Below are 13,154 nucleotides of genomic sequence, written 5' to 3'. Positions count from 1 at the left end.
TACTGCGATGAGAGAATATGCTGACAAAATGTATCAGTATAGCTCTTCTTATGTTTTTAATAGTCATGATCTATGGCAGAGAAAATCTACTGTGTATCAGGCTGTGGCTACAAAGACTTATCAGGATAAATTCATTGTTGGCGTATGTCTTTTCATGGGATTTGTTGATCACAATAAAAAAGAAAAATACACAACCTTTATCCTATCCAAGCATAACCATTGGGTGTATACTACATGCCATTTTCAAGCTGTGTTATGATTATATGAAAAATTGAACATCCCATTGACTATGTAGACTGCTTTTTCAGCCTCAATCATTATTTTCAATAAATCTAAAGGATGTGTTTTCACCTTGGTCACACTTCTTACTAGGGTACTGTTTATTCACTAACATCAATGTAATTTTGTAATTGTATTGTAACCTCAACCTTCATCGTGACTAACTCTGACTCTAAAGTAGAGACAATCATACTGTAGAGAAATATATATACACACAGTATACAATTTGTAGTTAACAGATTAAACCATGCAAAACCACCGGTGTGGTCCTTTAAGAGCAAAGTACTGTCTCCTAACAGCAGTGAGCATAAAGTCCAAAAAAAGCTGCCTCACCGGCAAGACATGTTTTTCCTCTCTGGTCTCTTTAGTAACCTTTGATATAAAGTGATCACAGACTGGCAGGGATGGTAAACATGAGCGTGCTGTGTGCAGTTAACTGGCATTGCAACTGTAGCTCAAGTTTTTTTTTTTGCCTCAAGTTACCTCTTGCTCACATACTATTCTCTTATTACTGACAACATATACACATTGAATGCTTTAAATGAAAAGGGTTCACTATGAGACACATAATTCAAAGTGGCTCAACTTGCGTGTCATGATTCTGTTTGACACTTCATTAATTATTACACAGAGAAACATCCTTTGGTTTCTTGTTGGAGCAGAAATATTATCTTCTAGTGGAAGTTCCAACCAAAATTTCCCAACCAAACCAAACCAAATTTCTAGAAAATACTGTTTAAACAGAGAATGGATAGGGCTTATGGCACTGAAGATAGAAAGGTTAATGACTAGGAACAGACAGTTTGTTATATGCAGTATATGAATATATAGAAATATAACCACAAATATCTAAGAAAGGGAAAATGACAGATAAACTCACTGATATCTAAACTAGAGTTGAAATGATTAGTCAATTAAACAAGAAAAGAATCCGCAACAATTGTGATAACTGATTGATCATTTAAGTAATTTATTAAGCAAAGATGCCAAGAATGAACTCTTTCCACCTTGAATATCTTTGGGGTTTATCAAGTAAAAAAAGCAATTTAAAGGTAGTGTGATTTAGAACAAAGCCACTTTAGCCGGTAACCATGGCTTCAGTTCAGCCAGACATGATCCCGAAACAGAGGCAGAACAACCCGAACCAGCTTCGCAACCTAGAAGACGTTTCACAGTGGTGAGTTACTTATTTGTAACAAATTTATCTTTCATACGTTTTTTAGGGTGTGTCACACTAGCCGCTAGGTGAGCATTGTAACAATTGTTACAAAGTGTAGCAAATAGGTTACAGAAGTAAACAGTCAAGCTGTATTCTGTGGGAGATGGTAACTCCCTTCAGGGGGGACTTTTTCACTTTGCAAACCTATAACATGCACAAAAAAGATATATAACACAATAAAGGAAAGAGAAAAGGCCAAAAAGCATAATATGACCTCTTTAAACATATTTAACAAAACAAACCAAATAAATCAGATCATTAAAAAGCAATGTTGGGCCGTAACGCGTTACTGTAATATTATTACTTTTTTCCAGTAACTAGTAGTATAACCAATTACTTCTCTAAAACAGTAATATTATTACAGTTACTAATGCAAGTTACCCTGCGTTACTGTGTTACTGAATGCACCATCCTTGACGTGAATGCATGGTCAGTGGACCGGACTTTTTTGTTCATGTCAGCTGAAATTAAAGGAAGAAAGGAGAACGAGGGAGAGAGGCGTTCTTTTCACAGCTGTAAGTAGCTACTGCCAAGATTGTGTCACAGTCTAAGATGCAAAGAACATTGTTGTCTATTGTAAACTCTGTGCAACCGCGAACAATTGTACATCTGATTTATTGAAGACTCTGCTGAAGCAGCACAGCAACATGAAACTTACAGAAAGAAACTCCGGCAGCTACTGTCACTGATGCCTGGACTCGTTGGGAGAGAGTGGCGTTAACGTAATGTTTGTAAAAGTACTGAATACTGCTCTTATAAATAGGCTACATGTGCAGAAAAACAGCTGTTCAAAAGACGGGATTTACTTGCTTTTTAGAATTTTATTTCAGTCGGTGATGTAAAGATACGTTATATACGTTATATGTTTTGTAAAAACTACACTCCTTGCTGCTGTTATGAATATGATATTAGTTAAAAAGTCGGGAGAGAGGCTTTGTTTGGGGGTGAAGGGGGAAGGTAGTGAAAGCAGTGTTTCCCATAGGCCTAATTATAATTTGGATAATTATCAACACCGCCACTAAAATCGTATTTGATTGAGGAGCATATATTCATGCAGTATCTCCTCTCTCTCTCATGAACACTGCTGCACAAACCTGTCCAAAGTAAGAATATAGCTGGGTTGTCGAGTTTAGCGACCCCCCAGTAATAAGTAAAGTAATAATATTATTTTTTGAAGGAGTAATAAGTAAATAGTAATATATTACAATTTCTGAGTAACTTGCCCAACACTGTTAATAAGTACATGATATACAGTATATGACCCTAGATCACTAGAAGAATGGTGCATTCTGCAATAATAGTTGGCCCCTTTAATGTCCCTGAGAGGACTCAGTGATGTGCAGCACTGAACTAATGGAAAAGTGTGTCACACACTATAAGAGCTGTATATCCTTAATGCTGCGACTTCACAGTACCATGTCTATCAAGACACAATCCTCCATACAAACTGTGGGAACACATGAATTATCCTCAAAACAACTTACATCTTCACTGTCCATTAGCCACATTTAAAATAAACCTGAAGATTCATTAAGTAAGTCAGCTTAATTCAGAGAGTTGATGATATTCATTATTTATGCAGACCTCACAAAAATAGCAATGAGATCATAGAAGAAATGGGGGGTGGGGGGGTGTTCAAGCTGTGAGGGAAACACTAGACAACAGAAACTGTCAAAATGAGTCTCCCTCCCTGCCAACAAATCACAACACCATTTGGGAAAATACACTGATGACTGTGTGTAGTCTAAATAATAGCAGGTACTGCTTCAGAGAGATCCACAGAAGTGAATAGTTTTGCTGATGAATAAAAAATTGTAGTTCATTCTACAACTGGGCATTTTTGTGATGTTTTTTACTCAAGTGGTAAAAACCTGTTCCCCCTAAAACCTAGTTGAGACTTCAGGAGTGGAGAGACGAAAAATGATGTCTGACCCATTGTTAATCACCTGGTTAGCTTTCCTTCTCTGGGCTGACAACGCGGTGACAACAGGAGCAAGAATTTATTTATTGCCTCCTGTGTTTTACCATGAAAGAGAATAAATAAACTTCAGTCTTTAGTGTACACAGAATCCCTCATGTTCTCTCGTTACAGAATGTAAAACAGCTCCTTTCTTGTGTCAAACTGATGATTTCTTTCATTTAGCCAAAAGGAAAGCTGCACTGCAACTGGAAAATTCACAGTTTATGACTGCAAAGGATAAAAACAATCCCTGAACCAGAAACTGAACAGAAATGTGCTATGGGTAATGTAATACAGAAGTGTGATGTGGGAAAGTAAATAAAAAAAATAATGGCAGAAAAATCTCTTATTCAATAAAAACACACATTTTTATGATACTTTTTTCACATTATCCATACTCTGATGCTCACATTATGTATGTTGATGTTTTTATTTAGCTTAGAAGTCATACAATATTTATGGGCTGGCATTTTACACCCAGTCTAAACATACAGAATATTTAATGCTGCAGACTGGTCAACCACAGTCTGAAATAGCGTTAAAAATCCAATACTTTCTAAGATGAACAAACAGAAGTGATTACAACTAGACTACAGAGTGTCTTGTTTGTTCACTATCACATGATGGATGAGTGAGAGAAGGATATATAATCTGAAATCAAAAGAATTGAGACTTGTAGATTGACTGTTTTCTTGCCACATTGCTGTATTGACAGTTCTGCTTCTGTGAAAATAATTCATATATTTTAAGCACTAAGCCCCCAAACCCCATGTATAAGTCATAAACTAACTATCTCCCAGTTGCAAGAACTGTCTTGGTCTTCAGTTGATAATAATAATACATTCAACTGAAATGTTTGCACGAGCAGTCTGTCTTATTCCACTCAGGGTGAATGTACCCTCCATCTCCAAAGCAACAGATCTCTGCAGAGGCTCAGTGGCAAAGACACAAATAATAATGACCAAATACTATTCATCAAGGTCACCCAGCAAAAGACTGGACTTACTGAAGCCTTAAGAGAAAACAAGATTGCGAGGGCCAGAACATCATCATCCAACAATGTGCTGACTGAGGAAGCTGCAAAAATGTGCTGATTGCACTGTACTATCACTCAAGGGAACACGCTCCTTAATGACGGGTGAAGAAGAGAAAAGAGAAGGTGACGAATAGTGTGCTTAAACTGTGATTTATATAAATAAGATTACCCATTAATCATGTCGCTGTAATGACTTCTGACCTCAGTACAGAACATGACGCCTATGCACAGTTAAATAATACATTATTAGGATCGCAGAGCCTTATAGACAATACATCCCAAATAATGATAAGACAGTTCAGATCTAGGCAGCTGAAAAGACAGCAGGTTTCATAGTGTTGAAAAAATGTACAAGTGATTCATATTGACACCTGACTTGGTAAGAAGTGAAGAACATTGTAAGATAAAAAAGCACCAGTTTAATCTTAATGTCTTCCCTCTAAGTGGGTCAAACTAACTTTCAGAAAGGTAAAAAATACTGATAAAAGCAGGCAGGAGTGCCAGAAATGTGAATAAAACCATTTTCGGGCTTCTTGCTTCAATTATTTCTCAAAGCTTAAAAAAGCTCAACAATGTTCCAACAGTTCAAAAAAAAGAGAGGTAATTCACTGTTCTTAGAACTGCTGCATGAAGACATGCTGAAACCAGAAGATTTACTAAAAGAGCAAAATAATGTAGATGCACTGACTCACTGACCAACCACTAATAAAATTCAATATAGACAATGATGCAGGTGGGAATAAAATGTCATTACTGCTTAATCACGTCCAAGAAAGTGAGTAGATATAGCACTAGATGGATTTATTAGTAAGCAGCTTCAAATGGTACAGTCAAAATTAATTTTGGAATTTGATATGCAAAAAAACATTCCTTGACTTTCCTGATGACTTCAGTAAATAATATGATAAAAACTATCAAGTGAGACCATCATGTTATAGGATTTCAGCAACAGAAGAGATGGCACACTGTGAACGAAGCAGAATAACAATTCAATCAATTCCAAAAGCCTGCAAAATGTGATACATCTGAGATGATATATTTACTATTAGCCTAGAATAGAAATAAGTCACACACACAACTAGAGTTGCACCAATAACTCGTTTGTGTTTTTGTGAAAAGTTGCAATGCTCTTACACGTCTTCCTAGAGCAAATATTTTGTGCGAGTTCTAGTTGGTTTGAGCCAATCCAAACTGCATCCTCTGGCCGCTTGCTCTCTTGGGGAACCCTGTTTCCTCAGATGAGCTTAGAGCAACAGAAAAAGTAATGACTTGTACTATGCTGTTCGTAGGCCTAATAATAAAAGCAGCTTCTGTGGGAATTGGGCCACGCGTGTCAGGTTCTGCTCTCCAGAGTAGCAATACCTCTGAGATTTACCTCCTCCCCCCGCCCCCCTCTCAACTGGGGAAGGATAAATTGATGATACAGTGTGGAAGACAAATGAAATTAATCTTCCCAGTACCTGACAAGAATCGGCTTTAGATAGTGCACACACACACACACACACACACACACACACACACACACACAACACACACACACACACACACACACACACACACTTGCACGCTAGAATAGCTTGATATCTGTCTGAGTGGAAAATAAGACAAATGGTTTGAAGTAAAACAACAATAGCGTTGAGAGACTAAAGAGACTGATGAAATGAATTAAAGCCAACTAACAGACACTGAGACGTTTTCATCAGATAAAACAGGTGACTTGAATTTATCTCTTGTTATCTTTACTGAAGAGCAGCCACTGTATCTTGCAGAGGCAGGTAGGCTAATTAAAAGCAAGCATTGTGAAGCAGTTTTTTTTTTTACACTAAGCCAGATCTGTGTCAAGAGTCGCCTCAATAGTGTGCGGCCGCAGCAGTCGGGGTAAGCTTTTTAGACTCTCATATTGATCTTCATGTCACCTTAGGGCAAAAGAGCTACCTGAGTATCCAGGGCGACAGACACACTTGAAGCCCCCGGGCGTGTTGATACAGATGCCCTCGTGTAGGCAAGGTGAAACTTCACACTCATTCACATCCAGGTCACACAGCGTTCCAAAATAACCAGGAGGGCAAATGCAGTGGAACCTAAGGAAGACGTGATCATTAGGAAAGGGAAGATTGTAGACAGTAATTATAGCACACCTTTATGTTTAGCGCTTACTGTAACTTTAAAATAAGCAGAAATGTTTTCTGTAAATGAGCACACACTTCATTTACACATTAAGACACATTTCTCATTCTCAAACTGACCGGCAGCTCTTCAAACAAAATATAACAATATGACAGTAATTAAGTTCCCCTTGTGTGTAACTTCATCTGAATTATGTTTGATGACTTATTACTAAAGGGAAGAGCTTAACCTGCCCAATAGTGCCGTTTACTTAATTCAGATCCCTCTCTGCAGCTGTTGTTGGGTCTAATATCCCCTGACCACACACCTCAGAGGAGGTGGTTATCCTGTTAGCAAGTGGAATAATAAGGAAACATGTGATTAAACAGCTCTGTGCTAAAATCTAAACTACATCTTTTGATTAGTTAAATATAATTTTTCATCATTAAACCAGGTGCGTCATCTGGCACCACTGAACTGCGCTGGCTAATTATGTAAACTTTGAAGGCTGGACTGTTATCAGAATCAGTTTTATTGCCAGGTACGTACACATACGAGGAATTTGACTCAGGATTGTACATTGTTCACGATGTGCTTACTTATACAATAATACCATAACACAATAATAAAATAATAATAAAATAAAATCAGACACAAACTACAGAATAGACAACACTAATATACACACTATGAACAAAACAATATAGACATATTGACAAATAGCGCAGTGATCAGAGTGCAAAGGATGCAAGAGTAAACTATTCTCATTATGTACATGTTGAAGGTGGATATGATATACAGGTACACATACACATACATGCATACATGTACACATGTACACGGTGTGATGGAGCACAGTGCAAAGGATGCTGGAAAAAATAAATAAGACCTATGACCTTATGACCTGAGGTAGGTGTATTGGTATACAGTATACAATATGACATAATATGAACAGCACTGAAATAGAGAATAGAGTTATAGAAATAGAGTTATGAGACATCACTGTCATAAGAGCTAATACTTTCTTTATTACACTCTATCACACCCTAGTCTCCTTGTCAATAACAATTAGTTAAGTTGCATATTGGAACTCATAACGTCTTAAGAAAAATGATGGGTAAGTGGCAGTAAGGAGATGAGTATACTGAAGAGGTGATTCATCGCCACAGTACACGTGGACTGGTTGGGTCAGGGAGATGGAGATGGGGACATGTGTAGGGTTTGCAGTGCGCAGCGAGGTTAAAACACACCTGATGTGAACTCCCTGGACTGTGCAATCAGAGGAGAGCTCTGAGCAGGGCCGGGTCACATGGGAGGAAAATCATGACGGGAGACAAACTGGAGACAAACCATTTAGGACTCAAATTGGCCCTGGGACTTCTCTACCCATCTGTCCGACTAAGCCTGGAAGCCCCGGGGCTCCCATTAAGCACAGCAGAAAGAAGCACCAGTGGAGTAAAGCCCAATCTAGATACATGATGTGTTCCTGCTGAATTCGCTCTCTGTCTTTAGAATAGCAGCTTATGTGTGTCAAGGATGAAGACAGACTTGTTATATAAGCCAGAACACTTTGAAGAGGAGCGCATGTGCTTTCTTTAGAGAACGTTTTTGTTAATTTGCCTTTCAAAACAAACTCAGGCAATTAATTCTGCCTGGCCTTTACTGATATGTGCAATATTAAAAGGCACAAAATGAATAGAGGCTATGGCGCAAAGCAGAAGCAAAAAAAGGAGTGCTATTCACACTTACTCGTTCACAAGGTCTTGACAAATGGCAGCGTTGAGGCAAGGGCTAGAGGCGCACTCATTGATGTCTTCCTCACAGTAAAGGCCAGAAAATCCCACATTACATTCACAGCTAGAAAAGATAAATCATTAAAATTGATATTTTGTCTCAGATGGAAAATAGAAGATCTATCGGTTTCCTGCTGGCACATGCAGAGAGCAAAAAAAAAAAAATCATTAGAAGTTCAATGATATTAATTACACATATTTATTCTGATTGCACATACAGTACAGTAACAACAGTCTGGATTCTGACTGTTAAACTAAACCTAAAGGCTGCCTGGCAAAAATAATTTTTTTGGAGACGGTTAACAATTTGACCTGCAATGGTACATTGCATTACTAAATCCATTACAATAAATTTAAAGAAAGTGCATGAGCTCAGAACAAATCTATTAGCTCATGGTTTATCTACTATCAAAATTACAGTATAATGGTCTGAAACCTGCACATGAATGATTGTTCAGGTGCTGATCCTTTGGATTTACTAATGTTTAAAGTCTATCACTGCAAAGCCTCACATTTTCTTGCCTCCAAAGAAATGAAAAGCTGGTTATGGGTAATGCTCTTTACCTGTAACTGTTGACCCGGTCCACACAGTCGCCCTGGTTTTGGCATGGATTTGAGCTACACTCATTGGTGTCAATTTCACACCAACTTCCTTCAAATCCTGAAAGATAGATGAGATGGTCATGGATCAGCAAGCCCCACTACATCCTGAAAACGTCAGGGCCGATGATAACAAAGGCCCCAGTGAATGCCATTTTAATGGAACTAGCAGCCCCTGTAGCATATCTCATCTTCCAGCTCTCAGCACTCACTGTTTCCCCTTTGAGAGTGTGTAAGTCTAATAATACTTTAGTGCCACAGACAGATTGGTCTGAGGGTTAGTGGTTTGGGCTTTGGGAGGTGTGTGTCTGCATGTGCAACCGTGCATATGTGTCTCTGTGTGTGTGTGAGAGAAAGTGAGCGAGTAGGGGGACATCTTGTTAAGTTAGGGTAAGAGGGAGAGGCTAAGCCCAAGAGCTCTTTTGCCCTCTTTCATTAGGGGGTTGAGGGGCAGGATGGCTAAGCAGATCAGCATGGATGTTTTGTTGTACTTTTGAAAGCAGCCTGGGAGCTTGTAATGTTGCTGCCTGTCAGAGGTATTCGTCTGGCACTTGGTCTTCATCTGGTCCATAAGATGATTTTCTGCTGAACAAGTCAAACTAAATGAGTTCAGGAAAAAAAAAGAATGCACCATTGTATGGAAGCAAATAATGGCCATAAAAATTAGAATTCTATAAGCAACCGAAAACCCAATTGAATTCAATTACTACAGAATATGTTGAAATTTAAATGACACTAAATTTGTACCACTGGCGTATTTTACTTTGAAAACCACCCATCTTAATTACTGTGTCTGAATTCTCCTCTTTTAAAATTACAATAGTAAAGTTGTACAATTAAAAATTAATATTTCCATTATATATTTCTTTTTCTAAAGTACACAATATTAAATGCTATACTCAAACTGCTCAAATTCAATAAGTTCAATTTCAAATGTTAAAAAACTGCACTTTCACACACTAAAATGACTGATATGACACTCAGGCTTTAGCATCCAGAATACCAAGGATAAGAAATCAAGCTATTGATTTGTTATGGCCATAATTTGCTTCCAAGCCATTGATGTCTGTTTCTGCCATTGCATTTGCCGTGGTATGAGTAATGGCAGAGAGATACAATTTCCTGTACAATTCTCCTTCCAAACACTGAGCTCAGACTTCTAAAGACTACTACTGTGTTGTCCCTGCAGTGCACCATCTGCCACGCATAATTAAAGGCAATACAAGCATGTAACAAAGGGTTAATAAAACTAGCTTATAATGGGTGGTAGTGCTGTTATTGGTTCCTTGTCTCATAATGTTACTCCCGCTGATTGAAGTTAGTTGTACATATATTTGAACTATAATGGATTTTGGCTCATGTAAGTATGAATTATCAGCTGAGAGGACTTAACAATGATGAGGTTTAAAATTATTTTTGAGACAAGCACATAGAGTTTAATCTTGCAAATGTGAAACCTGGGGCAATTAGATTAATAATTTTTAACTACTTCTTCATACAAGTCTGACAGTCTCTTGTCTCCTGTCCTGTATGTAATGATACCATAATGTAATGGCAACTGATTTTTCCCATTTCAGTGCTTTCAGAATCTACTGGAAACCACAAATTCTCAGGGCAGATACAGTAAGTGTAAGCCATTATTTGTGTTTTGCTATTCAGCCAGATGAAGTACTGTTGATTATTAAGTGCTGTTGAATAAAAATGGATTAACAACTGGATGGAGCTTTCCTGGCTACTCTCACCGAGCAGTTTTAATGAGCTATATTGTATATCATTATGTTTAAAATAAAGAAAGACACATTCCCAGTAGAACTAGAGAAAATGACACAGCTCTGTGCATCTTGGGACATAAGAATGAGAGGGAAATCCATGAGACCACAGAGAGCACAGAGCATCTGGTGAATTATGGGACAGCACAGGTTTCCCAAGCTGGTCCGTCAGTCAAAGCAATGGTGGAGCACCTCGGGGACTATTTCGAATGTCACCGGAATGTAATGCATCTTCTGCCAGTAGCAGAGACTGGAGGCTTCTCTTTGACAGAATACAGAGGGGGATACCCAAGGCGCATCCTCACGTAGTCATTCCATCATCTTGCTGGAGCAACAGTATGTGATCACTGCTCCTGCCAGTGAATGTCTCCGAGGAGAAGAAATTGTAGGTAATCCCCAGAGGATAGCGAACTAACTTTGATGGACGTTTCAATTGGAATATGAGTGATGTCTTCATTTTAAGAGTGAGAATTTGTTTTGTACTGCCACAATTGTGACTATAGTCTTCTTATCAAAGCTGCTGTCAGTCTGATGTAACAGTTTCTCAGAGGGGTCATTTAAAATTATATTACCCACAGCTTGTGCAATATAGATTATGACCGTTGTCTCTGTGTGCTGTCATACAGTGCATGAAATGTCAGACATGATCGCTTAATCTGTGTGTGATTTTCATTGCTGTAACCACAGCCAATAATCATTCCAGGTTTTCTGTCAGTTGAATTGCATTGAGTTCTGTTGTTGTTGCATCTATTTGGTGTGATGATTCTTATGACACAATACAGTGCACAAATGCAACCACCCGTCAAAGATTCAACAAAACTGGACTGTGGTGTTGTGTTTGATCTCTAATCAAATCACAATGATAATCCATGTAATTTTTTTAACACCAAGGGCAAGATGTATAAATGATGTGTTTGCAAAAAACAAACATACTGTACACCATGTCCCACATATATACTGGTGTATATAACAAGAGAATGTGTGCGCACCTCACACATAATTCAGACCATTCATACAAATGGTTCTCCAGAGTGATTGGAGGGTGATGTGATAAGGTCGAGATGAGATATAAGATGGGAGAGTGAATCCAATAATAAAACGCTTAGGTCGTTAGTTAATTTCACTGATTGAGTTTTCTTTTAAAACTAAGTGATGGAATATTTCTCTAATGTTTGATGATAAACTGAAAATTGACACAGGAACCTAGAGATTTTATATCTGTAATGACCTTGTTTGGTGGTCCCCAAGTGGCCCGTCAGCAAAAACAGTATGCTGCTGTCAGTGAATGAACAAGAACTTCCTTCTTATACAAGGGAAACAAATGACTAACATTATAGTGCTGTATATGTGCTTGGCATGGTTTTTTTGTTGACATGAAAAATGTGCGAACGCTGTGGCTGTCCGCACAGAAAGCAAAAAACAAAAGCATATGAAAAAGAATATGCCACACTGATTCATCACTGCAGAGACAAGTGTTGCCATACGTCTCGGTTTGTTTTTGATTTCCTGTTACATAATTTACCTGCTGTCTATTTTATTGCTTTTGTAAGATTCTATTGAATGAAAAGATATGTAATATAGCCGTCAGTTCCAAAAAGTAAATCAACCAAACAAACAACCCTTAGACAAAAGATAAATGGACAGACAAACCAGATATCAGATTTGTCACCATAGGGGTGTTTCTCATAATCAAGGGGTTCAGCATGCTTGTGAGTCCTTCACACGCACTGACCAAAAACTGGGTTACTTGAATAAGTGGGTTAAGAATAGAAATCTCTTTGCATGTAAACACCAGCAACTGCAGCCAATTTACCCCACTGCTACACACCTGGACCACCTCTTATGCACTGCTAATGACAGCACAAAATGATTAAACACCGAGCTTTTAAAAGAAATGTGTTTACTGTACAGCTATTGCAGCCCCAGGCCTATTTTTATACACTATGTGTAAATGTAGACACTAACCTCTTTCTTATAGTGGTGCGCAAGTGCTTAACCACAGCTACTCTCTGGTTTAAACAATGCTCACACCTGAAATTGTTCTTTTTCTCCTGTTTTACTTGTCTCAAACTAAGTTGCTGATTTAAAAATAGATCAAATAAAATTTTGAGAGTAGCAATGTTTACTTGTATTAAACTTTACTTGGTGTTAACAGGACTACTATACATATATATAGGATTAATTTAGGGTCTTTTGTCAATGAAAATGTTTGATACCATGTTTTTTAATATTTATGTTATACACAAATAAACAAGTTAAAATTTATCTCAGGCCACCTGCACAAAGGTAGTAAACCTTAAAATGAAAAATATTACAATGTATTTTTTATTCCAGCTTTGACTGTGATCATCCTCCACTCTTGTTCAAAGGAGAAGATGTTAGGAGCCATGTG

At 37.9% G+C, this 13,154-nt stretch overlaps 1 protein-coding gene across 1 annotated transcript in view; it reads right to left on the bottom strand.

Moving 5' to 3' along the window:
• The window catches only part of eys (eyes shut homolog), a 276,707-nt gene that overhangs the window by 82,014 nt on the left and 181,539 nt on the right, over nt 1-13,154 (bottom strand). Inside the window, exons 29-31 of the mRNA XM_046071407.1 lie at nt 8,958-9,054; nt 8,350-8,457; nt 6,430-6,575 (exon numbers count right to left, since the gene is read on the bottom strand). Of these exons, the coding sequence (XP_045927363.1) occupies nt 6,430-6,575; nt 8,350-8,457; nt 8,958-9,054 (351 nt within the window). The remainder of the gene's footprint in view (nt 1-6,429; nt 6,576-8,349; nt 8,458-8,957; nt 9,055-13,154) is intronic.

This window comes from Micropterus dolomieu, linkage group LG15, assembly GCF_021292245.1.
Source record: "Micropterus dolomieu isolate WLL.071019.BEF.003 ecotype Adirondacks linkage group LG15, ASM2129224v1, whole genome shotgun sequence".
In the NCBI taxonomy this organism is placed as follows: domain Eukaryota; kingdom Metazoa; phylum Chordata; class Actinopteri; order Centrarchiformes; family Centrarchidae; genus Micropterus; species Micropterus dolomieu.
The sequence above is the reverse complement of the archived record's forward strand: the minus strand, read 5'-3'. Positions and strand labels throughout refer to the sequence as shown.